General features: G+C 43.4%; 1 protein-coding gene across 6 annotated transcripts in view; it reads left to right on the top strand.

Moving 5' to 3' along the window:
• The window catches only part of ELMO1 (engulfment and cell motility 1), a 335641-nt gene that overhangs the window by 109068 nt on the left and 199792 nt on the right, over positions 1 to 26781 (top strand). For 4 of the 6 annotated variants that reach the window (XM_083468793.1, XM_083468796.1, XM_083468797.1 and 1 more), the window contains exons 6-13: positions 313 to 482; positions 6736 to 6771; positions 16575 to 16674; positions 19392 to 19543; positions 20541 to 20619; positions 21182 to 21232; positions 22877 to 22999; positions 24094 to 24225. In XM_083468793.1, the coding sequence (XP_083324919.1) occupies positions 313 to 482; positions 6736 to 6771; positions 16575 to 16674; positions 19392 to 19543; positions 20541 to 20619; positions 21182 to 21232; positions 22877 to 22999; positions 24094 to 24225 (843 nt within the window). Of the gene's footprint in view, positions 1 to 312; positions 483 to 6735; positions 6772 to 15360; positions 15380 to 16574; positions 16675 to 19391; positions 19544 to 20540; positions 20620 to 21181; positions 21233 to 22876; positions 23000 to 24093; positions 24226 to 26781 lie in introns of those variants that run through there. The other 2 variants (XM_083468798.1, XM_083468799.1) reach the window with 2 other exon arrangements.

The following is a 26781-nucleotide window of genomic DNA, read 5'->3' as shown; positions in this document are numbered from 1 at the left end:
TTTCACAATTGGTACAACGCCGTCTTCAGATTCAGTGTAGCAATTGAGAACATAAATTTTCATCAACCGACCACCAAATAGGAAACAGGATGAAGCCTGGAAATGGGAGTGATCTGCATGCAAGAGAGAGTTGAAAAAAGTAGGGAGGGTGGAAAGGAAAAGGGAGTGAAGGTGAAAATGTGATAGTATTTAAACTTAACTAGTATTTTTTCTTCAGGTGTCTTCATTTATTAGTAACACTTGAAATTAAGGTCTGTCTTCCCCCCTCTCTCTCCCCTCCCTCCATTTATTCAATGTTCTGTCTTTGGTGAGGCCCAAACCGCCCTTCAGCTCCATGAGAGGATCCAGTCTTCTAGCATGGATGCCAAGTTGGAAGCCCTGAAAGACCTAGCTGGTTATTCACGCGATATAACGTTTGCCCAAGAATTTATCAATCTAGACGGCATTTCGCTCCTGACGCAGATGGTGGAAAGTGGCACTGAGTGAGTATTTTAACACATGCACATTTTCTTATTTGTTGCTTGGATAAGCTAGTAAAATTCTATTTGTTGTTCATTTAAAAGTAAGTCATGTTAGAAGCCACCATTTCTGCTTTTGTTCCTTGGAAAGGAATGAGTATTTCATGAGAGGCGAGTTAAAGAGAAGTAGATGGAGGAATGTTTGTATGTGTTATCTGCCACTAGAAGTCCTGAGATCCATTCATCACCTGATAGTCGTTCTTAAATAGTTACCACATGATGTTTTAAAAGTATAGGCAGTTTGGGGAATGTTAGAAAACCCTTGGAAATCCTGCAAGCTTTATACAGTGGTGCCTCGCAAGACGAAAAGAATCCGTTCTGTGATTCTCTTCGTCTAGCGGATTTTTCGTCTTGCGAAGCAAGCCCATTGACGGATTGGCGGATTAGCGCTATTAGCGGCTTTTAGTGGCTTATCGGCTAATCGGATCAGCTGATAAGCGGCTTAGCGTCTTAGAAAAAGGGGGGGAACCCGCAGGAACTCACAAGACATTTTCGTCTTGCGAAGCAAGCCCATAGGAGATTCGTTTTGCGAAGCACCTCCAAAACGGAAAACTCTTTCGTCTAGCTAGTTTTCCGTCTTGCGGGGCACCACTGTAGTAAAAATATATGGTTGGGTGGCGGGGGTGGGGGACGGGGACGTATGCAGGCACAATTCTGTGTTTCTACAAACTTCCAGTAGCTAAACCATGCTTCTTGCCTGAATTACAGCTGGAGCCACAATGCAGTCTTGCACCCAAAAACTTTGCTTTTACAAGATGTAGGACTAGGGATGATGTGCCTTCTGGTAAGCTCCAGCCCTGTGTGCTGCTTGCATGATTTACGCATCATAATGTGGATCCTGACTGAACAAGGCAAACACAGTGTTGTGAGCTGGGCAGCGGTTCAGTGAAGAACCTCTACTTAAAGCAGATAATTCCACTTTTCTTTGGAGCAGTTAAGTATCTCAGTCAGTCTGATTTAGAGATGCAGCAGAATTACCTGCCCTGGAGGAGTCTGATTGGAAGCAAGGAAGGTCAGAGCACCATATCACTGAGAGAGGAAATGTGTAGACTCCTTTGTGTACATATTGTTAAACCTCAGTCTTTTTGATGAGCCAGATTTTTGTTTTTTTGTGTGGGAGGGATACCCACTTTGTGAGAATGAAAGCCCATATTTAATATTGCATCAAATTCAAAAGCTGTGGCTATATAACTAGCGTAGCATTCCAGAGTGTCTTAACAAAATCTGAATGTGTGGTTCATCACTGTTGAAAATACAGGTTTTAAAATGCATTTTTGACATTGATTTCAACTGAGTACTGTCAGCTTCAGTCGCTTGTTGTAAGAGGAAGGAAGGAGAGTTTCTCTTCCAGAGTCATTATATGCACCTGCTATCTCCTTTATGCTCCATCAAATTTGATGTGAAAGTCTCACTGTGGTTTCCATGTGCCTAGTGCAAATGGCAAGACCCATGCCAGTAGCAGTAATTCGTGGGGATGTGTGTTTGTGTGCGTTTGCGCATGCACATGCCTTAACATACACAAAGCATGTGTTGCTGAGCAGCCATTAAGGCTAAATTTAGCTTCTGTAATAAATGTGCATGTGAGACCCACCCCACTTGTGTTGGAATCCCATGGAAGGAAGCAGACTCCCTCCTAGGAGGGCCAGCACAGATCTGGAGATGTTCACAGGGACTAGCTGATTTGCAGCTTCCTGCCTTTAGGGATGGGAAACGGAGCTCCCCCAGATGTTGTTGGACCCCAGCATTCATCAGTCCCAGCCAGTATGGCCAGTAGTCAGGGGTGATGGGAGTTGTGGTCCAACGTGGTGGTGGTGGTAGGGCTACAGGTTCTCAGCAGCTCCTCCATAAGTGTGGAGTTACAGACCTACCTTCTTCCTGCTATTACGAGAATTCCCCTCCCCACTTATGTAGGTCACAATAGCATTGGTAGCAGACAAAGAAGAAGTGTGCTGCACCTTTAATTCGGAGATGCGTGTGCCTCTTCTTCATGTGTTTGAAGGAAGTTGTTCATGAACTTGAATGAAGTGACTTGCACCAAGAGCTTTGCAGATAAATAATTCTTTTCCCTGCAGCATGTTTTAATTCTGCTAAGGACATTGCTGCAGTGGTTGTAAGGCTAAATAACAGGAGTCTTTCTCTCTGTGTGTGTGTACATTGTATATGGAGCCATCATTATTGTGTTGTATGTGATACCCTTTTCTTTCATGCAGGCCCCGGTTTCTGCACCCCCCTCTCCCTGTCTGCCACTGCCTGACCCCCTGCGGCCCTCTTCCAATTCAAAACTTGCCAGAACATTCCAAGTTTGGGGAAATGGCAATCTTGCAGCCACTGCATATTGTCACGGTGTTCTCTGTTTCTGCAGATTGAGCTGGGAGTTTCCCTGGGGGCAGATTTAGGTTCTTCCTTACAAAACAGGTCCAGCCGAGCCCTGAGCCACAGACAATCATTCTCTGTTCCCCCTAAGACATCCTAACTGAACTTGAAAGCAAGGGGCCTTCTCGATCTATAACCAGAGGCTTTGCCAAATAAGCCACAAAGGAGTTGGTCTCGTCAGAGCTGGCAAAATTTGTCTCAGCTGGAAGTGGCTCCTGGCAGATAGGAAGGGTGCACATTCAGCAAGTATTAAGCCTTTGTGGCTTGAGGAATTCCAAAAGGAGCTGCTGTCCTTTTGGTAGAGAGCCAGCAATGTAATCCAGAGTCCCTTCGAGGACAAACAGTGAACATATTGTGGTAGGCAAATGTCTAAGCAAGTATCCTTTAACTATTATTCTATAACATTATATTGCCATTCTGTTTCAGATTTTCTTCTTCTGTTAAAATTAATATGAACAAAAGTCTGTGGCTCATTTGTACTCTTGAGTTACAGAGTCTTTTAAAAGGCATTCGGTTTTCTCACAGACCACTCTGAATTATTGGGATCCTTCTGGCCCACTAATTTTAGAACATCATTGTTCAGCGCATTATTGTTCATGTAACCCCCAAAAGGCAAATATTGTGACTTCAGCCTTCAGAAATAACATCATGCAGAATCAAGTCATGCCCAGTCTGGTTAACCTCACAGCAACTTTGCTGACAAGCAAGATCATTTGAATTCGCTTTGTTTCCCTATATGTTATGTTTAGGAAGTTCCAGGGAGAACCATCAAATTAGAGCACTGATTCCTTCCCCTTCCGACTTGATGTAACAGGAGAAATGTATTAAAATCACAGATTTGGATATCCGTATTTTAGCTAGAGCGAAATTTTGAAGAGCAACCAAGGGTTAAATTGTTTTCATTGCACAATCCTGTAATTTCTGCCACATATAAGTAAGGTTGGAAGGGGCACCATTACCTGCAAAAGGTTGTGCCTCAAATGCCAAGGATTATTATACTGTATATTTTTTTGCAGATGATGAAAAGGGCCACCTCCCTTCAAGTAAAACAAACAAACTCCTGTTCACATATGTGATGCTTTTGACTCAGCACTTTATATTGTGTTTGAAATTTACCCCTCAGGTGCTCTGATTCAGGATATAGCTGGCTAAAAACTTTTCCTTCACAACCAGTATATTGCACAATTCCCATTAGTTGCCATAGGGCCTATCCTGAAGGTGTTAGTAGAGGATTGTGTCCCTAGATTCCATCTTGAGGGGATGGGCATTTAAAAACTCCCTACTGTATTAATATATGGCTTGAATAAAGCAAAACAGTCGTACACTCAACGTTATTGCTTATACAAATTGCGTGTCTGTTCTGTACAGCCTGCTTATTTCAGTGGTTGGTATGACGAACCTTCATAACTAGTGCTCAAGTTCTGTAAATAAGCTCACAAAAGTTCCTTGCCTGAAGAAGGTTGTACTAGTGTTTCCTGTTCCTGTGGTTACCAGGCTAGTGCTTAAATACAAGGCTGTTTTATCAAAATTGTACCATGCAAGTGAAGCATTCACCTTATTCACACACTTGTACATTGTCACATTTTGTTATAGTGATTTGTAGTGGTTACACATTGCCGTGGGATTTGGTGCAAATATTGTGAAGCACAAGAAGTCAGGAGGCCACGGAAAGCAATTCTTTGCTGCCACAGGCAGAGTTATTAGGAGTGGCAGGAGCTGGCCAGTGCCAGATTTACGGTACATATAAGCTGAATAAGCTATAGCTTATGGCCCCAATCTCTTGGGGGGCCCCAAAAAAATTAAAGAAATTTTTTTTTCCAAAATATAATATAAAAAGCAAATAAAATAAAACCTACATACAGCAACAGTGTTTTGTGTTGTGTAGGCTCCAGTGATGTAAGTAATGGGCCCCGCCTGTTAGCCTGCTTCCTAAAATATCACTGGTTTGCTCATTTCTATATATAGGGTGCCTCCATTCTGCAAGGACTGGTTGCAAATTCCCATATAGCATATATTCAACACAAAAAACAGCAGCAATTTGTTATAGGCAAAGGACAGCTGGACATATAAAGGGCCTCATTACCTTCAGTAGCTTAGGGTCTCATCAAACCTAAATCTAGCCCTGAGCTGGACCCATAGTGTGCTAACTGGAGGGGGCTGAATTGTAGAGTTTTAAATGCTCATAGAGCATGTGTTTGTGAGGGACTTGATGGCTGTATCTACACAGATATATAAAAAAAAACACGCTATAAAGAAGAGCTATAGGGGATAAAGAAATTCCAAGGCAATCTGCTATTGACTGTAGATTCTGCTCTATAGTACCATCTGGTGTCACATTTTATAACACATTTTAAATGTTATAAATTGACCTGTGTAGCTGAGTCCATCATATTATGGTTATGATTCTGGTTTGTTTTTTGGGGGGGGGAGTGGCCAGTTGTAGGATTATACCCCACCTTTTCCGTAAGGCTTTGAGCTGCTCACACAAACGTTTATCCTTTTATATCCTAACAAGAGAGAAGGGGGGAAATAGAACTTTCTACAGTTAAAAAAAAAGTTTTTTATTTATCTGAACAGTATACACTTAATAAAGAAGTAAAGGAAAACAGAACAGTTTAAAGAAGGGAGAAAATAGAACTTTCTACAGTTAAAAAAAAGTTTTTATTTATCTGAACAGTATACACTTTACTAGCACACAAGAATAAAGAAGTAAAGGAAAACAGAACAGTTTAAATTAAACAAATTCACACACAAAAGTATAAATGTGGGTCATTTCATTCACATTATTGTGAAAAAAAATTCTGTTATTGGTGTGGGGGAAACTTTTTTTTAAAAAGATTTGTTTTATTTGTAAATATCATGATACAGTCCTCAAGGTCTTATGATAATTCTCCCTTAAAAGTTACTAAGAATTACAAATAGTAACTTATTTCATAGTAGATGAAAACCAGTCTTTTTTCGTTGTCATCTAGTAGTATACCACAGTTTTTGAATTCATTTTTCAGCAATAGCTATGGCCCAGATTCGACTGTACCATAAATCCCTCTAAATATTTCCATGCTCTTGTGATTGATATACTATGTAATTGTTGCTAGCTGCCAGGATGGTTATCGCAAGAATTGACCCAAATAGCCTTCATTTTGGCCATCCTGTGCCCCCAGTAGCGTTGGTATCAGTTCTTGTTTTGTTAATTAATTAATTTCTAGGGACTCTGCCCCTAAGCATTCCATTGGTGTTTCTCCAAATAACCAAATTGTCCCTTGGAAACTGCTAACAGACTCCTTGGCGGTTGTGATGGAGTTAATTGCTACTTGAGCCAGCAAACTCTCAGGTCTGGTACCTGGCTGGAGGGTGGAGCTCAGAGGTCCATGACCCCAGCAACTATTTTGTTTCTTATGGCTGCTGGCTGGGCCCAGATGACCCTTCTGCTTGCTTCTGCGACAAGTTTGAGAGACAGATAAAAAGGATGTATGTCCCCAGAAACTTCGGGTCTTTGTCTAATAGGCGATGTCATACTATTGTCCCCTATGGTGGTGAGGTTCTGATATGCAGGCAACGTTCTTAAGCGTTCCTTAGAATAATAAGCAATCTCTCTCCCTCCGCCCCCCCCTTTTCTGTGAGATTTTGTTGTTGAATTAAAAGGTATATTGGGTTGCTTTACATTATTTTCTTCCGAAGAGCATTAAAGCGTGTTATTACCGTTTCAAGTCTGCTTCAGTTGAATTGTTTCCAACTATAGTTCCTCTGGTGGTGTTCAAATGGCCTTGTAAAACTCAAATGCGGATTAGCAGGAAAATGTCTTAACAATGTTTCTCCTTATCTGAAAGTTTTTAAATTTTTGCAGACGATATCAGAAATTGCAGAAGATAATGAAGCCCTGGTAAGAATCTGATTGGCTCATGACCCTGCAAACTTCCTCCTCTTTGCATGATTAAATTCCAGGCCTCCCTGCTGATTTTATTTATTTGAATAACTGTGCATATTTTGATCAAGCAAATCTGCTTCCCTTTCCTGCTCTTTAATGCCACATGCCACAGATTTATTACGGAGCTTTCAGTTATTTATTTTTATTTTTATTTATTTTTGCAATGCTTGTGGAATGTATGCTTTGTTTTCCTATACCTCCTGTAGCTATTTGCTGGTGCTGTCGCCTTTTAGCTTTTCTTTTTTTTCTTTTTTGCTCTGAACTACCAACCTTCTTACATGAATATCCTATGTTCCCACCTGGTACATCCAGGAAGCTGATGGGTTAGTAATAAACTTGAGAGTCACAGTCATTTTAACTTCTAGCACCAGGTAAAATGGTTTTGGAACAATGGAGAAATTGCAGTTTCATATATTTTCTGAATAAGCATGCTTTTGATTAGTGGTATGCTGACTCAAATTAATCTTAAACCTACTGATAGTACAGGAGTTCAGTTCAAGTTAAAGGAAAGAAGGTTTCACTTCCAACCGGCTAACTTATTTCTGAATGCTGAGGTAGCAATGATAATAGCTTAGTTTCTGGGGAAAATAAGGACTAGATAAAAGCATTTGAATCTCAAGGGACATAATTTGTCCTAGCCCCTGCTGATGCATAATTCTTATTCATGCTGGTTCTTGACATTTCTCAGTTTTGTGAGCATGAAAGCTACTGAGTTGCTGGTGGCTGCAGTTGAGTTTCCTGTGTCTTATTCTCTCTTTTCAAGACTGGTCTACAGTATGCCTGAAGAGGTTTTGGCACAACATTTCTTGTTTCTAAGTTTGTACATGCAATGTCAATGCATCACCAATGACTATACCGGGTTTCCTAAATTTAGAGTAATTCTATGAAAGTGCTATTTCTCTGAATAAAAGGAAAGACTTCTGTGTTCTGCTAAAGTGGGACTTTCATACTGAGTAAGTGTATATTCTGGGGATTCTTGCATGTTAACTCTTTTCATATGAGCAGATTTCTGCAAATGCCTCTCCTAAGTGGAAGAAATTGGTATCTGCTTGAAGTTACACTAGAATAACTCCCAGATGTGATTCTAGAACTTGCTATCTGCACCATTAAATTCAGCGTGGAGCTCTGTTGGCTGCTGCTGCTGCTGCCATTAGACACACTAGCTCAAATGTGCAAGATCAGGATGTAATGCTGTTACAAACAAAGCTAGAAATTGTTCTTTAAAAATACAGTCTTGTCATGCGCTAAGGGGCTTTGTAGCAAGGTTAGCCTGGAGGTAATTTTGGGCTGAGCGGTGGGTTCAGAAGGCAGTCAGGCTGCCATTGTCTAAGCCAGTGTTTTTCAACCACTGTTCCGCGGCACACTAGTGTGCCGCGAGATGTTGCCTGGTGTGCCGCGAGATGTTGCCTGGAGGGAGGCGGGCGAGTCGGGCGGCGAGAGGCGGGGCGGCGGCGAGGAGAGGCCGCCCAGCGCGGGGCTCTCGCCGTCTGCCTGCCTGGCTGCCTGTGAGCTCGGCGGGCAGCGCCTCCGTCCGCAGCGCCCGCCTCGCGGCTCTCATTCCCTGCCCCTGCCAAAGCTCACCCAGCCAAGCCGCGCTCTCCTTCCTGCCTCGCTTTGCTGCCTCCTCCCCCCCCACCCCCAAAGCTTGGAGGTTCCCCGGCAAGGGGGAGGGAAAAAAATTTAAACTTAGACTTTCGTGCGTCCCTCCCGGCGTGACGCTGCGCGCTGACGTCACGGGGCTGTAATGGTGGTGTGCCTCGAGATTGTTTTCATCAAACAAGTGTGCCTTTGCCCAAAAAAGGTTGGGAAACACTGGTCTAAGCTGCTCTTGCTCCTTCATCTGATTAACTGCTCTGTAAAGGTAAAGGTACCCCTGCCCGTGCGGGCCAGTCTTGCCAGACTCTAGGGTTGTGCGCTCATCTCACTCTAGAGGCCGGGAGCCAGCGCTGTCTGCAGACACTTCCGGGTCACGTGGCCAGCGTGATGAAGCTGCTCTAGCGAACCGGCACCAGAGCAGCACACGGAACGCCTATCTGCTCTGATGAGAAGGTAAAGGGACACAGGAAAGTATCGGAAACAAATTAAATATCCGGGAAAAGTGGAGACAGGAAGTCAATAGTTAGCAGTCCAAGGGAAGGAAGAGGCCTATGCCAGGAGGGTTGGAAGAGTGAATGGTCAAGAGAAGAATTCCTGTGGAAAGGATGTGCTTGGAGACAGCATGGCCAGAGAGAATGCGTGCTTGTGACCATGTAGTGGAGTGCAAAGGATAACCACATGTTGCTTTGAAATAGTGTGCACTCCAAAAAGCATTGGGCTCATAAGCTCCCCCTCCCTTTCCCCATGCGACTGGGAAGAAAGACGATGCTGGTGCTTATTTCATTTCCTAGAATTCTTGCTTTGTCCTTGCATATGAACCAAAGAATATAGTTTAAAACTAACTGGTCAGTCTCAAAACAAGGCAGCCTCAAACCCGTGGGCTCTGATGCTGTTTTGTTTAGTGAATCAGAATTTGTTTTAAAGCACGATCCCTGGTTCGTACATAACAGCAAGTCAGGAATCGTGGGAAATGGACCCATGGAAATGGGTGGAGTCCTCTCAATTGCTCAAGGAAGAGCACTTAACACATAGTGAATTAAATTAATGGGCTCTAAAGCATCGACGGGGACGCGGGTGGTGCTGTGGTCTAAACCACTGAGCCTAGGGCTTGCCAATCAGAAGGTTGGCGTGTCGAATCCCCACGACAGGGTGAGTTCCCGTTGCTCGGTCCCTGCTCCTGCTAACCTAGCAGTTCAAAAGCACGACAAAGTGCAAGTAGATAAATAGGTATCGCTCCAGCGGGAAGGTAAATGGCGTTTCCGTGCGCTGCTCTGGTTTCACCAGAAGCAGCTTAGTCATGCTGGCCACATGACCCGGAAAAAACATTGGTGCCTTTGGCCAGTAAAGCGAGATATGCGCTGCAACCCCAGAGTCATGCGCAACTGGACTTAACTGTCAGGGGTCTTTTACCTTTACCTTTAAAGTATAACACTTGCACTGAAGTACATCTGACTACTGAAGGATGAACTTCATGTGACAGTAGATCGTAAGCTCTGTGTTGATCGCACAGTGCAATCAGAACCAGACTTCAGTTTCTAATTCTTCTACACATGGACTGCATGCTTGGGAAATTCCAATAAATTACCTCACACTAAAGCAAAGAACAAGAAGTCACATGAACTGCTGAGTCCTGCAGAGCTGTTTGGTTGGCATTATCACGCAGCAATCTCTGAAACTGATTTGAACAATTTTAGATGAGCTTGGTAGTAAGATGGACATAATAATAGACATTATTTTAGCTTTCCATTCTGATCTGGTGAGCTGCCCTTGTGCCACAGCTTTTCAGATAACATTTTTGTGCTCTAGTTTTTCCATGCTCACATACGATGTAGCAATTGCAGCATACACAATACGTCCAGGTAGGAAATTTTAGGTATTCCACCACATGTGACTAATTCAGACCTGTCTGCCTTCCTGTATGCTCATGCTTGGAGAATCGCCTGAAGATGGCACGTCACACCATTCTGCTGTTGGCGCTAAGCAGGTTTGGCTTTGTAAGCTGCCTGGATTTCAGACTGCCTGAGAACTATATATAAGCTGTTCTGAGCCTCTGAGCAGGCAGCTAGATATGTGCAATGCATGCCTGCAGTGGAGGCAATGTGTGTTTGGCATGTATATACATTTCCTGCACAAAATGGGAAATAGTCTAACCTGGTATAAGGCAGATGGCTAGCCATAAGGCTCAGTGTAGGAAATACTATCCAGGTCGTACTGTGGTTTTAGTTGTTTCTGTTGTTTGCTGAGGTATTTTAATGATTTTATTGTTGTGTATTCTATAATTTTATTTACCATTATTTAAACTGTTGTGCCCTGCCGAAGGGTAGGCTATAAATATTTTTTAATAAATAGGAACAGATAATGTGAAGCAAATGAAAGAGAATCAAGCTCACAAAACACAAACGTATATACACCACTTCTAAGTTGGTGTATGCCAAAAGCACAATAGATTTAGGGTACCTTTCAATAAGTCCTTGTACATTAGATCTCTGAGGAAGACTAATTCATGGTCAAAGCCGTTCTCACCTGTGGCTACCAAAAAATGTTTTGTAAGGTTGAAAGGTGCACATTTAATTGCTTATATTTCTGATAACTTTAACCCAACGTGGCATTTTTAAAAGCCACATGTGAAGCTACCCTGCGTCTCTCTTTGGTCTGTGGTGACAATCACCGTTAAACGGGAATAAGCCGAGCCTAGAGACTGCTTCTGCTGTGCCAACAGTAGCTAGTTTTCTCTCCGCTTCCGGCTTGTTCCCCTGCGGCCTTCCCCTGCAGTATTAACCTCACAACTGTTGCCTTAGCTTAACATTTCCACTTTGGGCACTTGTTTGTACAAAGCAGATGCCAAAGGAATGTCATTTGACTCGAGGCGGCTCTGGGCCGCAGTGTGCAGGACAAGTTCATTCCAGCTGCAGTCCCCAAGCGCACAGATGCGGCTGCAGCAAGGAGCCTCCATGAATCCCTCACTCTGTCGGCAGAAAGAGGGAGAGGAAAGCAGCCTTTCTTTCCTGGCCCCACAAACGTCTCATTGTGCTGAACTGCCATTTGGAGTCACATTTAATAATGAGCTAAGTTTGCAGCATTTGCCTGCCTGTGTACAAGGACAGGGTGTGGTTCATAAGAGACTGGTTGTTTTTTTTTATCACGTGCACATTTATTTAAGTTGGATTTGATTTTGTAAAGTAATATTTATTGAAATTTTACAAACAATAAAAGTTTCAAAGATTAAACATAAAAAATAAAAACCCTAATAAAAGAAAAAATAGCTACAAAAATACAAAAACAAAGCACGTGAAAAATACAGAATAGAAAACAGTTAAAAAGAAGAAAAAAAGAAATCAATATTTTCATATCTTATACTTCATTTACTAGTTTCCTGACTTCCTCACACCTCCCTTTTTGTATTCCAGTTCAGATATTTAATTCAGCAAGTCCTTACCCTCTATCATTTGAATATATGCCCCAACTATGCCATATAAATTGGATTGTAGAGTATATATGTATTCACTTAGATGTAAGCCCCACTGTGTAAAATTGAGCTTATTACCAGGTCAATGTGCACAGGACTGCAGCATCAGTATTTGAATCTTCTCTTCTGAAGTCTTAATTTTGGCCTGGAATAATTCTGTCTCTTCAGCATTTAGAGTGTTTTTTCTGCACTTGCCTTCCTGGGAAGATTTTTCTGGTACTGTGATGACACCTTGTGGGGAAAGCATTTAATTTTATAACGGAACATGTCGCAACTGCGAGTGAAGCTAGACGTGATAACGGTCATCTGTCTTTGACACACAACTAATATCTGATTTGGTAATATCAGAGAGGGCAATTTTCAGGTCAGAGAAAGAAACCGTAGGGGAAGGGTTTTCACACAGACCTCACCAATGCACACTGCCCTGATCTAAAACATGCCCTTGTTGGGGGATCTATTCAAAAACATGTTAAGGGATCTGGTTGCCTGTCCCTCAAATCCCATGTAGTTTGGTGCTCTTTTTAAAAGGTTTCACTCATTGTGCCCCTCAGTGGATATAAGCAGCCAGTTTTTTTTCTCCCTTCTTTGTGTACAGTGGTGCCTCACAAGACGAAAAGAATCCGTTCTGTGATTCTCTTCGTCTAGCGGTTTTTTCGTCTTGCGAAGCAAGCCCATTGACGGATTAGCGGATTAGCGCTATTAGCGGCTTTTAGCGGCTTATCGGATCAGCTGATAAGCGGCTTAGCGGCTTAGAAAAGGGGGGGGGGAACCTGCAGGAACTCGCAAGACATTGTCGTCTTGCAAAGCAAGCCCATAGGAGATTCGTTTTGCGAAGCACCTCCAAAACGGAAAACTCTTTCGTCTAGCAAGTTTTCCGTCTTGCGAGGCATTCGTCTTGCGGGGCACCACTGTACCTTAAAAAACACACCCTGATCCAGTTAAGATGAAGTGCAATGCTAGAACAGCTGTCATTGAGTTGCCATTGCTAATAGCCATTGAACCCGTCCAAACCCTTTTTAAAGCCATTTAGCCCATGGTCATCACCATATATTGTGGTCAGAGATTTCATGTATTAAGTGTTATATGAAGCAGTGCTTTCCTCCTCCTCTTTCTCATTCCTTTTTTCACCTGGTCCCATCCCTTACATAGGACTCCTCTGGGGGTGCAGAGATGCTAGATGACCCAAGCAGCCCTTCATGGTATTTCCTGTGCAAAGCTTCTCTCAGATTTGGCATCTCTCCCCACATCACTTCCTTTGTTCATGGCAAAGCACAGAATGCTAAGTTCAGGTGTGGTCCCGATCCAGGAAGGGGATTGGAGCATACTGGGGGGGGGCGCGGGGGGGAGAGAGAAGCATCTGCACCAGGAAATACTACATGACCTAACTCTTTCCAGCGGGACTTCAGAACAAAATTTTGGAAGGTGTCATAGTTGCTGCTGCATGCGAGGAACAGCAAATGCACTCATTACTGCATATATATATGCACACACATACACACACACACACACCCCTACACCTGGTGGTGGTGGTGAGCTGCATGCAATCCTATCTCCCTCATATATTTTTTCTGGTGTAATGTGAGTCCAATGCATGTGCATAGTAAATGCAGTATGTTTATGTGGCGTTTGCCTCCTAGGATGGGTCAAGGAAAGGGTTAAAAAGGGTGTGATGTGATTGGCCAGTGAGAATGCAAGGGGGGAGTAAAAGATAGAGTGGGAGGTTTTGAAAAGTCAGTTGAGGTTTGGGAGTTGGGAGTTGAGGCTTGGGTGTTGGAGAGGGAAGAGGGAGGTTAAGTCTTTGGGTTGGTCGAGTTGTATTGTGAGAGAGTGAGAGGAATTGCTAGGTGGAGTCAGATAGATAGTTGGAATAATCAGTTTGGAGTTGTTAGGACAGGGGTCTGCAACCTTTAAGACAAAAAGAGCCACTTGGACCCGTTTCCAAAGAAAAAAAAACTGGGAGCCGCAAAACTCGTCATTATAAAAATAATTTTTTGTCACTTTTTTATTATTTCTTTCTTTGACCCCCTCAGAATTACTCCTCCTCATAGAAATAAACCTTAAATTAACAAGTTACCTTTTTGTGTGTGTGTGTTCTTCACTCCCCTTCAAAACAGTGACCAGCGTACATGCCCCCTTTCAATGCCGTGACCAGCGTACATGCCCCTTACAATGTATTGGGCCGGCGGGCGGGAAGGTGACGTCGGGACGGTGCGTGACTAACGCACACACCGCCCCCATGCGACGTCACAGCCAGTACAGCGCCCGCCACAGTGGGGAGTGTCGGGGCGCACAATGCGCCTCCTCCCCTCGCTAGTATCCGCCCCGGAGCCGCGGCAAAGGTGTAAAAGAGCCACATGCGGCTCAGGAGCCGCGGGTTGCAGACCCCTGTGTTAGGAACTAAGATTAGGAAACCGACAAGAGAAAAATAAACCGAAACCATACGCTTGTTCCTGCACTTAAAAATAAACTGGATTATTTGTTTATGTTAACAACTGTCTGGACTCCGTGTGTCCCCGTGAGAAGTGGGGTGGTGGCAGCGAAGAAAGCTATCGCAGTGGTGGAACAGGGTCAATAGACCGTGAAATGTCTGGGGGCCCTGTGTGATCGCCACAGTTTAGCAGTTCTCAGTATTGCAGAATGCCTTCATTTCTTCCACTAGGTGTCATTGTACAACAGGCAGTTGCATGAGCTGGCTGTGCTCTGACACCATGGTCAGACTCAGTGTGCTACTGAAGACCAGCTGCTAAAAACCACAGGGCAGGATAATGCTCTTGTGCGCAGGTCCCGCTCGCAGATTTCCCACAAGCGCATCTGGTTGGCCGCTGTGAGACCAGGATCCTGGACTCAATGGGCCATTGGTCTGATCCAGCAGACTCTCCATACATTCTTATTATGAGGGACTGATTAACCCTCCCTCCGGCGTTTAAAAACCAGATAAGGTTTGTGCTAGGTTTGATTCTGTGCAAACTGACACTATAAAGTCCACCACTGAATTTATTCGGTTGCTTAGAAACTGGAATTTGCTCATCACTGGAAGTTCCAGCCAATATGATGACATAATCAAGGTTGCCATGGAGATAACTGTTCTGTACTGGTCCTGTGGTGCAGCCCATGGAGAAAGGACAGTGGGCAACTTGCTCTGGCAAGTGTTGGAAGTGAAATGAGGCCTTTTAAGCCTCTTACTCCAGGTCACTCTTACTCCAGCTCTGTCCCTCCGGGATGAACTAGATTCTCTTAAAGCACCCGCCCTCTGGCCTGGAGATGGGCAGCTCTCCTGCTCATCATAGTCTGTGCCATTGGACTGGCAAGGTGGTGCGAAAGGCGTCTTCTGGCACAGGGGAAGGTGCTTGTGAATGTCTCGGCTCCTCTCCAAAGGCTAACTTTGGGTTCCATGATCCTCTGATCACCAACATCAAGCTTGGAGTCAGGACCCCAGTTTGGCTACTTAGCCAGCGATGCTGTAGCTTCCAATCCAGTGTGCTGGACTCCAGGGTTATGAGTGTAAGTCTCTCTCTCTCTGTATGTTTCCCCCTGACTGAGCTTAAGGGCTTCTTGTTTTCTAGGTAGTCTTCCTGGGTTGAATTATCACAAGCTATGTATTAAAGAAAAGCCTAAAGGTTTCTAGCTAGGTTTTTTTAAATAGTGTGGAACAATTAGGGAGAAGATAGTTTGGCAGCAGTTACATTTGCATAAGAAGATGTCCTGATTTACATTTGATCTGCTAACTAGAACACTGTTCTTTGTAAAAATGATAATAAAAAAACCCTACGCATATTCATAGTGTATTCCGCCCCACCCCCCAAAAAACCTGGAGGCTGTTCCCATAGGGTTTAGCTAGTGGTTTTCACATTGGGGTGGGTGTGAATTTGTCAGGCTGAGGTTCGGTAGATGTGCCCCTCATTCCTTAGCTATAGTTCAGAGCTCACATGTGCTCTCCCCTATCCATCCTGAATCCAAACACACCAACCCCGGCTGGCCATAAATAATAACAATAAATAGCAACAATAAAACTGCTAGCATATTTGCAAAGCTAAGCAGGGTCCAGTATGGCATCAAATTGGATGGGGGACTGCGTGTTGAAATTCCTGTATTTCAGGGGGTTGGACTAAATGACCCTCAGGGTCCCTTCCAACTCTCTAATTCTATTATTCGGTGTTAGCACTGGCAATAAACAGAGCGTTTTGTTTGCTATGCTTTGGAAATCTGAATTTAAAGCTCATTTCCAAACTCTGATGAATAGCAAAGGTGCTGATGAAAGCTTTAATCTGGTAGAGAAGGAGGGAAGATCCTGTGGCCTATTTTTGTGTTGGCTGGTGTTTGTCCAAAAGTGGGGACCTGTTTAAACAGCAATTGATCTATTATTGGGAAGAGAAGCAAGTCTTTTGTGGGTGTCCTGTCTTTGAATGAGCAGACTGACACCTAAACAAGGTTATTGTTCTTGGGCATTGGACAGCCTTTTCCCACACAGAATGCAGAAACATCCTCAAACGCTTCCTTCCAGTTGACGCTGCTTTGGGATCCATGTGGAAATCACTTGATGCTTCTTTGCTGCACGGCCTTCATTTTATTCTGCTCCTGCCCCTTCTTGCGCATCTTTGCTTTGTTTTCCCCCTTTTGCCCAACGGTTTCCCACTGCTTTTTACATGGTTCTTCCCCCACCCCACCCCACTTCTGCTTTGGCTCCTGTCTCTTCCAGCTTTGGAGACATGTTATCCTTCACTCTGACGGCTTTCGTTGAACTGATGGATCATGGAATTGTATCCTGGGACACCTTCTCTGTGGCTTTCATTAAAAAGGTACAGTATGCTTATGCTTGACATTAAGGGTCAGAGTAGATGTATTTTCCACACACATCTGTTCTGTTCATTTACAAAATGGAAGGGGTGGTGGTGAGGCCACTTGAGAGCTTTCCATGCCAATATCAGTCTATTCTTGGAAGTTGCCTGGAAACACTGTGTGTCAGGCACCAGAATGACGACTTCTTCTTCTTCTTCTTCTTCTTCTTCTTAATTGAATTTATATACCACCCTATACTTTATATATATATATATATACCACTCTTGCCAGAGTGGTGCATGCTCTAGTTATCTCCCGCTTGGACTACTGAAATGCACTCTACGTGGGGCTACCTTTGAAGGTGACTCAGAAACTGCAATTAATCCAGAATGCGGCAGCTAGACTGGGGACTGGGAGTGGCCACCGAGACCATATAACACCGGTCCTGAAACATCTGCATTGGCTCCCAGTATGTTTCTGAGCACAATTCAAAGTGTTGGTTCTGACCTTTAAAGCCCTAAACGGCCTCAAAGGCCCAGTAGACCTGAAGGAGCGTCTCCGCCCCCATCATTCAGCCCAGACACTGAGGTCCAGCGCCGAGGGCCTTCTGGCGGTTCGCTCACTGCGAGAAGTGAGGTTACAGGGAACCAGGCAGAGGGCCTTCTCAGTAGTGGCGCCTGCCCTGTGGAACGCCCTCCCAGCAGATGTCAAGGCAATAAACAACTATTTTACTTTTAAAAGACACCTGAAGGTGGCCCTGTTTAGGGAAGTTTTTAATGTTTGACGTTGTATTGTTTTTGATATTTGGTTGGAAGCCGCCCAGAGTGGCTGTGGACACCCAGTCAGATGGTCAGGGTATAAATAATAAATAATAATAATAATAATAATTATTATTATTACTATACCGGGAGGTCTCAGGGCAGTTCACAGAACAAAATCAAAATATAAAACCACTAAATCTGTAATCAAAATTAAAATAACAACCCAATAACCCCCCACCCCAAAAGAAAAACCACATTTTAAAAGGGCATGGTATCCATACTATGGATAGGTGCTACATAATATGACTGCAGTGAGGACAAATCGTCGCAGAGAGGCAATTTCTAGCTGTCTCAGGGTTATGGTTCTGAAGTATACTCTGAAGCAGGTGTAGGCAACCTAAGGCCCATGGACGGTCTGGGAATCAGTGTGTTTTTACATGAGTAGAATGTGTGCTTTTATTAAAAATGCATATCTGGGTTATTTGTGGAGCATAGGAATTTGTTCATATTTTTTTTCCCAAAATATAGTCTGGCCCACCACATGGTCTGCGGGACGGCAGACTGGCCCACGGCTGAAAAAGTTTGCTGACCCCTGCTCTGAAGTATACTCAAGAACCAGCTTGGTGGTGTTTTCTAGAAAGGTCTGGGAGGATCTAAGTCAGGCGTCCCCAACTTGCGGCCCTCCAGATGTTTTGGCCTACAACTCCCATCATCCCTAGCAAACAGGAGCAGTGGTCAGGGATGATGGGAATTGTGGTCCAAAACATCTGGAGGGCCAAAGGTTGGGGATGCCTGGTCTAAGTTCTAAAAACATCCATGGTTTGGTATCATGCTTGCTAGATATTGTATGCAGGATGCTGTGAAAATCACTGCATCTCAGCCTGTCTTCATCGGTTTGTTGTGAGGATAAAATGAGAAGTCATAAGCCACACTGATCTTAGAGGAAGGGCGTGACAAACGGCCAAGCATTTTAATGGATATGCTGAACAAGAGAGCAGCAACAACAAAAGCCAAGGGAATGGGGTTTAAATGCTGCTAAGTTAACAGAATTTAGTCACAGCTCACTTCTTCCTAGGTTGTGCTGATGATGTTCATATTTGATCGAATTTCTGTAATTTTATTAACTTACCTGTAAGTTAATGCTATAATGGCATAGGATGAACCATATTTGTAAGGCAAATTATGAATGATGTCGCAGCAGCCCTGCACTGAGACTTTTTCGTATGTGGTTGACCTATTTTGGAACGAGTAGATTCTGGAAAGAGGCCAGAGAAGGCACAGAAGAGAGAACGGAATTCACATTACCTTATAATATCATTATGTAAGCATGTTAAGGAATCATTTCCCAAGAGGAACTCTTAAGTTAATTATAAACATGCTTGTTTTGGGTTTGCAAGAGAAAAAGGAAGTCCATGGCATAGTCTGCCAAAGAGAATTGTTGGGTGAATAGCTGTTAACCACATGCAGGCATGTAAATATAAAGCCTCTCTTTATATCTCTGAATATTTTGTGTGGTGCATATGGCAGGGACAGGAGCAATATTCAGTGACCCTTAACAGTGGTTTCAGAAGTGAAGGGAAGTGTTTTGTGCTTCCATACAGGCTGCTGATTTGCACAAGACTTGGTTGGCACCCCACAATTTCTAGTGCAATTATCACATCGTTTTTCTAACTGCAAAAAGCCAACAAGAAAAGTGATGGAAAATTCCACTGGGAAGTGTGAAACAAGAGCTCATTGCTGGCAGTGTATGACTGCCATATTCATGTGTCCGGGCGAATGACTCAGTAAATGGATGCTCAATAAGTACCTGGTCAAGAAACTCCCTTGATTCCATGATTAAGACAAACCAGATTGTGCTATTATCCCAGGATTTGACACCCAGGGTTTATTGCTTTGGCCAAATACTATTTATTTTGCTGGAACATTTCCTTCTATCCAACCCATGGCCTCTTACAAGAAACCTGATTTATTTACAGATAGCAAGTTACGTGAGCAAGTTTCCTTCCGACATTGCTATACTGCAACGATCCCTCGCCATCCTAGAGTCAATGGTCTTGAACAGCCACGATCTGTACCAGAAGGTGGCACAGGAGATTACAATTGGCCAGTTAATCCCACACCTTCAAGGGTGAGTAGCTTTGCATTACTTTTGTCTGGGAATAACATTTAAAGTTACAGCTGATGACCTTGAAAGCAGCCTTAAAATTGACAAGATCTGATTAAGGATTTGGAGCATCAGCCAGGATTAAAGTTCTTACCCCGTCTGGTCATGATCCTGCGTTTCCATATGGGTGGAGTGAGAACTGACTGCAAGGAAGGGAAGAAGAAGATAGGTCATCTTAGCTAATTCCACCTTCCCCATCCTGGAGCAGCTCACGTACCCAGTTCTGCATTGCTCTCTGGCAGCATTCAGTTCAGAGACTCTCTTCTCCTGCTGCATATGTTCAGCCAATGAAGCTTGCTGCAGCTTCTAGCAAGTCTCTTGCCTGCCGTTTTAAACTATTCCACAGATAAAAACCAGACTTATGTATGCTCATCATGACCTTGAAAGACGAGCGAGATACAAATACAGTGGTGCCTTGCAAGACGAAAAGAATCCGCTCTGTGATTCTCTTCGTCTAGCGGTTTTTTCGTCTTGCAAAGCAAGCCCATTGACGGATTAGCGGATTAGCGCTATTAGCGGCTTTTAGCGGCTTATCTGCTGATCGGATCAGCTGATAAGCGGCTTAGCGGCTTAGAAAAAGGGGGGGAGGAAAAAAAACCTGCAGGAACTTGCAAGACATTGTCGTCTTGCGAAGCAAGCCCATAGGAAATTCGTTTTGCGAAGCACCTCCAAAACGGAAAACTCTTTCGTCTAGCGGGTTTTCCGTCTTGCGAGGCATTCGTCTTGCGGGGCACCACTGTATATAGATTTAACACAGTTTGAGCTGACGACTTACTGTAATTAAGAAGCTGTGCATTAATTTAGAATATAATCATTTCAAAGGCTTGTAGGGTTCCTCTCCCACACTCTAGCAGCTCGTACCTGTATGTTATTGTTCTGTTCTATAAACAGCAGCAACAACAAGAATCATTATCTAAAGCCTGACTTTTGTATACCTGCTTTATATTATACTCTGATACAGGGCAGATCAAGAAATACAAACCTACACCATTGCCGTAATAAATGCGCTTTTCCTCAAAGCACCTGATGACAGGAGGCAGGTGAGTTGGGTGTTAAAATATTAGGTGGGTCACTTTGTGGTGGTACCTGTTGAAAACACAGCTGCTTTGGCCAAAATTGTGCTATAAACGCAATTCTTAGTTATACTTGTCAGACAATTATAGCTTGAACTGTAGTATATGAAAGCTAGTGATGGCAGAGTTGAGATGTGCTACCCTTCTCTAAGAAGTAAACTATTTTTCCTGGCAAGATACATACAATAGGGAGTCCTGGTTAATTTTGTCACTCTGTTCACATACTGAGCTTGCCCCTTTAAATGCAGTTGATCGGCAGCTCTAGTGTTAAATCAAGTCGGAGGTTGTGTCCCATCCAGAGATGCTTATGAGTGGTTTTCTTCCCAATTCACAGAAATAGATTTAGTGTAGTCATGTTTTATCATGCAAGTGAGCAACAGGAAGGTAGTTTCCTTGTTCTGAGGAATAGATTATAGATTTCCCCTAATAATCAATCAAGGCATTGTACTGATGCTGCCATAATGAGCTGTATACTTTTTTCAGACTGAATTGTTACTGCTTCTTCTTTTTTCTTTTTTTTCAAAATTAGGAAATGGCAAATATTTTAGCACAGAAGCAACTTCGGGCAATCATCTTACAAGTGAGTGCTTTGTCTTCAGTTCATGTTTCTGTGCTCATTTTTGATAAAGTAACAGTTGTTAAAGAAAATTCTGGGTTGAGAGACTATTCAACAGCCCAGCTCATCAGGGTACAAGTCCCCCGCGGGTCCATGCGGTCAGTAAAAGAAGGAAATTCCAGCCAAGTAATTTGGAGCAAAACAGCAGTCAGTCGACTTAGACCCTTTATTGTTGCGCAACAGGTTCAAACAGCAGTAAGAACCCCGGGCATGGGTGACATTGGCTTTTAAAACTTTCTCACCGTATTCCAGAATACAGTTCGTACAGCATCATCGATACAACATTGCTACATCACTGACATGTCACAAAAGGGGAGGGGTAGACAGGTAGAGAGGGACGCAGGTGGCGCTGTGGGTTAAACCACAGAGCATAGGACTTGCCGATCAGAAGGTCGGCGGTTCGAATCCCCGCGACGGGGTGAGCTCCTGTTGCTTGGTCCCTGCTCCTGCCAACCTAGCAGTTCGAAAGTGCAAGTAGATAAATAGGTACCACTCTGGCGGGAAGGTAAACGGCATTTCCGTGCGCTGCTCTGGTTCGCCAGAAGCGGCTTAGTCATCGTGGCCACATGACCTGGAAGCTGTACGCCGGCTCCCCTGGCAAGTAAAGCGAGATGAGCGCCGCAACCCCAGAGTCGGCCACGACTGGACCTAAAGATCAGAGGTCCCTTTACCTTAAGACAGGGGTTACACTAGTTCAACTTTGGCAAACACGTCAAGACAAGTCCTTGGTACCAGATTAGCATTTGCGGACATGTCAGGGCAAGACCCAGGTATAAGATGAGCATAGGCAAACAGCTCTGAAGTCCCACCACCCAAAGTACAATAGAACTGCCTTTGCATGCCTGGACCCCTTGGCAAGTCTGGTGGTGGGATTTGGCTTTCCTTGGCCAACAATCAGCTCAGCAATTGTCACCTCTGGGAACTTCCTGGGGTAGGAGGTGTGTATACCTGTCCTCACACTTGGGGAGGTGGCAGGGAAAAGAGTCGTTTTTCCAAAGGCAAAATAGCATTGAAATGGAGGAAACTGGTAAAGGAGTTGATTGTGTATGATTTATAAAGGTAGGCATCTTCCCTGAGCTGTCAAGTCGAAAGGATACATTCAGGCATAATATTTGTAACATTTAACAACTTTAAAGATGGGGCCCCTCCCTGTAATTTCCATAACGCAGTTAAAAAACAGAATCACATTCCTCTACTCACATATTTTAAAGGAACTGTGAATGTATTGATTGCCTTATTATCAGGGGTTTGGGCCAGTGTGTGCCTTCGCAGTTTGTGACTTCTTAAACTAAACTCATATTACTAATTGTGTGCTTTGACCAGCCAGGTGCTTGACAGGTGTTTTTGCTGTCACAGGCTGGCAGCAAAAAGAGGCTGTTTACTGATCTTGTGGGCATCTACAAAATAACTAGTGTGCTTTGTTTGGTTGGTAGCCCTGTCCTAGACAATGGAGAGGTTGGAAGGGGATGAAGAGTAGAGCAAAACAATTATGTAAAATATAATTATATATCCAATGGTGAAGCTTATTTCTGGACCCCTCCTTGCCTGCCTAAACTTAACTTGATGTAACTTGTTGCTGGGTGATTTTGCTCTTGCTACTATTTTCAGTATGTTATCAGAGCTCAGAGGGCCATCAATAATGAAATGGCACATCAGCTTTACGTTCTGCAAGTGCTCACCTTTAACTTACTGGAAGACAGGATGATGACCAAAATGGACCCCCAGGATCAGGTAAGCAAAACAATATTGTTGAACTGCTACACTTACTCTGTAGAGATAGGGAAACCACTTCAGTGAAAAGGAAAAGCTTTGTTATGCATGAATGATGAGCAGCGTGCTTTATTTTAGAGGCCACAAAGGAAAAAATAACATGCAATTCCTGTATACCTCTCAAGAAAGTCAGGCACCATTTATTGTGTTCTGAAGGCACCTAATTCAGCTGCAGAATCTAAGGCAAATCTAAGGCAGGGACTTGGTGGGAGACCATATGGGGATATAAAGCACAAGAGAGGAATCTTGAAGACAGACCAGGATAAGTAGAACTAAATTGCAACAAAAAATTAAGGCAGTTAGTAGCCCTACTTCTTAAATATGCACAAATATGCTTGGGGTATTTTTTTTTAAAAAAAGCTTGAAGCAGTAATTCCAATTACATTTTAAACTCCAGAGGACAGGCAAGAGAATTAGTAAATATGCCATGTCACACCATTCTCATTCCTTCACAAAAGGTGCAATTCTATGATCCCTTGAACCACTGGATCTTTCAGATCTCCCTCTGGGGGGAGAGAGAGAGAGAGAGAGAGAGAGAGAGAGAGAGAGAGAGAGATCTGCTATAGAAAGGTCCAAAACTGGTGTTTTTTCCAGCACTGCAACTCTGACATTGGGGAGGATACCTGGGGGTATACCAGCAAAGTCTGTGGATCCAGTTTAATATTTTTTATCCAAGCCAAAGTTCTATGTTTAGCATAATTCAGCTACCTTTTTTTACTGTTTAGTTATAGAATTACTATAGTTACTAATAACAAGTTATCTGAGTGGTTTACACTACAGCAACAACAAAGTATTTTTAAAAATGATAAAACCAAAGCATAACATCTAATACAGAGTAAAACCAACAAGTTTTAAACTCCAGGTTTAAAACTAGTAGTTGGGGGAACAACAGTACATCGTACTACAATTTAAAATAGAAATTTTAAGGCCAAAAAACTTGGGAGAATGAAAATGTGATATGGACATGTTCTGGCGTTACTTTTAATATTCAACGTTGTGTGTATGTTTTTCCTTTTTTTAAAAAAATGGCAATGTATTTTTTACAACCCCATCAGGCCCAAAGGGATATCATATTTGAACTCCGAAGAATTGCTTTCGATGCAGAGTCTGAACCGAACAACAGTGGCGGCAATGTTGAGAAACGCAAATCTATGTACACACGGGATTACAAAAAACTTGGGTTTATTGTGAGTATTCTCCCTTGATTCTTACAGTGGTCTAGTTTGCATTAGAGCGGTGCAACCCCCCTTCACCTCAGACTGAGTCGGGGCCCGGTTCAGATCAGCCACAACAACCTGGACCCAGCCTGACTGGCCCTCGTCCTGGATTGTTCAGGCTTACCAACACATGCCTAGCTGTTGGTTCCAAGATGGCGGCACGTTCATACGCTGCGCCTCTGAGCTCCCAATACCTCACCTACTCACGCACAAAACTTTTTTTTAAAATAATATTTATTATTTTTCCAAAAACTTAAACACTCAAAAGAAGAAAAACAATACAATACAATACATCAAATTAACAAAACAAGACAAAGACAATAAGATAAATCAAACAATTTCATTATCCCATCTTTCATTCACTTATTTCCGCGACCTCCTCACACCTCCCTTTTTGTATTCCACTTCTGTTAATTATTTCAGCAATTCCTTTCCATCTTCCTCTGTTTTCTATCCTATAATTATCTTAACTCATTCTAACCTTATTTTTTCCTTTAATGCTCTATTAACCTATCTGTACTTAATTCCTTGTAATATTTCTACTAAAGCCATATAACTTCATTCCAACTTTTTTCTAGCATTCATTAATTTTACAATATTTCTGTAGATAGTCTTTAAACTTTTTCCAATCTTCTTCCACCGACTCTACTCACGCACAAAACTGGTAAACATCGGGCTCACAAGAAAAAGAGAGATAACTAGAGAGTTTCAAAGGTCCCATTGTATACCAAACTGCATAGTAAGACTTCCAGGATCTCTATGGGTTGTCGTCGGGAGGGGGAAGTGCCGAAAGAAGCGAAAGAGAAAAGAGCGAAAGCCAAAACGTGGTTGCAGAGCTGGTCTGTTAACCCAGCTTCGAAAAAGAGCAACCAGACCAGCCCTGCCAAGCGTCTTCCTGACCAACACCAGATGTCTCGTCCACAAAACTGACGAACTACAGTTGCTGATGGCAGCAAACAAGCTTCTTTGTGAGAGCTGTGTGTTAATTATTACAGAAACCTGGCTACATTCAGCAGTACCGGATGCGGCAGTTGAGCTGATAAATCGAAGAATTTATCGCTCTGATAGAAACAGTGATTCTGGTAAAGCTAGGGGCGGAGGAGTCTGTATTTACATACACAATGGTTGGTGCGTTAACAGCAAAGTAGCCTACAAGTATTGCTCCCCAGATCTAGAATTGATGGCAGTTACGTGTCGGCCATTTTATTTGCCTAGAGAAGTAACTCATAATTATTATAGCTGTTTATATTCCATCCGATGCTAATGTCAGTGCGGCACTTTCTAAGCTATATGACGTCATCTCCGAGCAGCAGCAAATCCACCCAAAGGGCGGCCTTCTTGTGGCGGGGACTTCAATCAAGCCTGCCTAAAGACGGGCTTTCCTAAGTTTGAACAGTTTGTGAAATTTCCCGCTAGAGGACAGAATATTCTAGATCTCGCGTATTCCAATTTGAAACAGGCATACAGGGCAATCCCCTTCCCCCACTTAGGCTCATTCTTCAGTTTTTCTATGTCCGAAGTACATCCCTCTCAGGAGAAGAATTCAGTCAGTTATAAAAACAGTTAGAATTTGGCCAGAGGGTGCTCTTAGTCAGCTCCAGGATTGTTTTGAGAGCACTGATTGGAGCGTGTTTGAACATCAAGAGCTGCATAGATACACAGATGCCATACTCTCTATATTAAAGTGTGCATCGATAATGTAACATCGCAGAGATGCATTAGAGTCTATGGGAACTGTAAACCATGGATGACTGCTGAAGTAAGAACACTCCTGAAAATCCGGGATTCTGCCTTAAAGACAGGGACTATAGACATATACAGAGAGGCGAGAATAAATCTCAAAAAAGGCATTAAGGCAGCAAAACAACAGTATATGCTTAAGGTGGAAAATTATTTAGCTGATAACATCATGAAACAAGTGTGGCAACGACCGCAGCACCTAACCAACTACAAGGGCAATGCAAGGAACATGGTTAAGACTGATGCCACAGAAACACCATTTACCTTCCTGCCAGAGTGGTACCTATTTATCTACTTGCACTTTGATGTGCTTTCAAACTGCTAGGTTGGCAGGAGCAGGGACCAAGCAACGGGAGCTCACCCTGTCGCAGAGATTCGCACCGCCGACCTTCCGATCAGCAAGGCCTAGGCTCAGTGGTTTAGACCACAGCGCCACCCGCATCCCACTTCCCAGAGAGTAGGCCACTGAAATGGGAGGAAAAAATGCAGAGGCAGCTAGGAAATTTAGTTAAGCCATATGCTCTGTTTTGAATCGGTTGGTTATGGCCATATCCAGAACATAACTGGATATGAGTGTCTACAGCTAGGAGCTGTCGTTAGTCCTTTGCTACCCAGTTCTAGCCAGCTATGTTAGTCTCATGATACTGCACTCTGGGCACCTCTGTAGCGCAGGGGTATGGGACCTTTGTCTTGCATGCCTAATGAGGCCTGACGGGGGACCTTATTTGACCTGCAAGACCATTTCCCCCAAACCACGCCCAACTACCCTACCTCTGATGTTGTGTG

The sequence above is a fragment of the Podarcis liolepis genome (assembly GCF_965112155.1).
Source record: "Podarcis liolepis genome assembly, chromosome: 12".
Lineage (NCBI taxonomy): Eukaryota > Metazoa > Chordata > Lepidosauria > Squamata > Lacertidae > Podarcis > Podarcis liolepis.
This window is presented reverse-complemented; position numbering and strand designations above follow the sequence as displayed.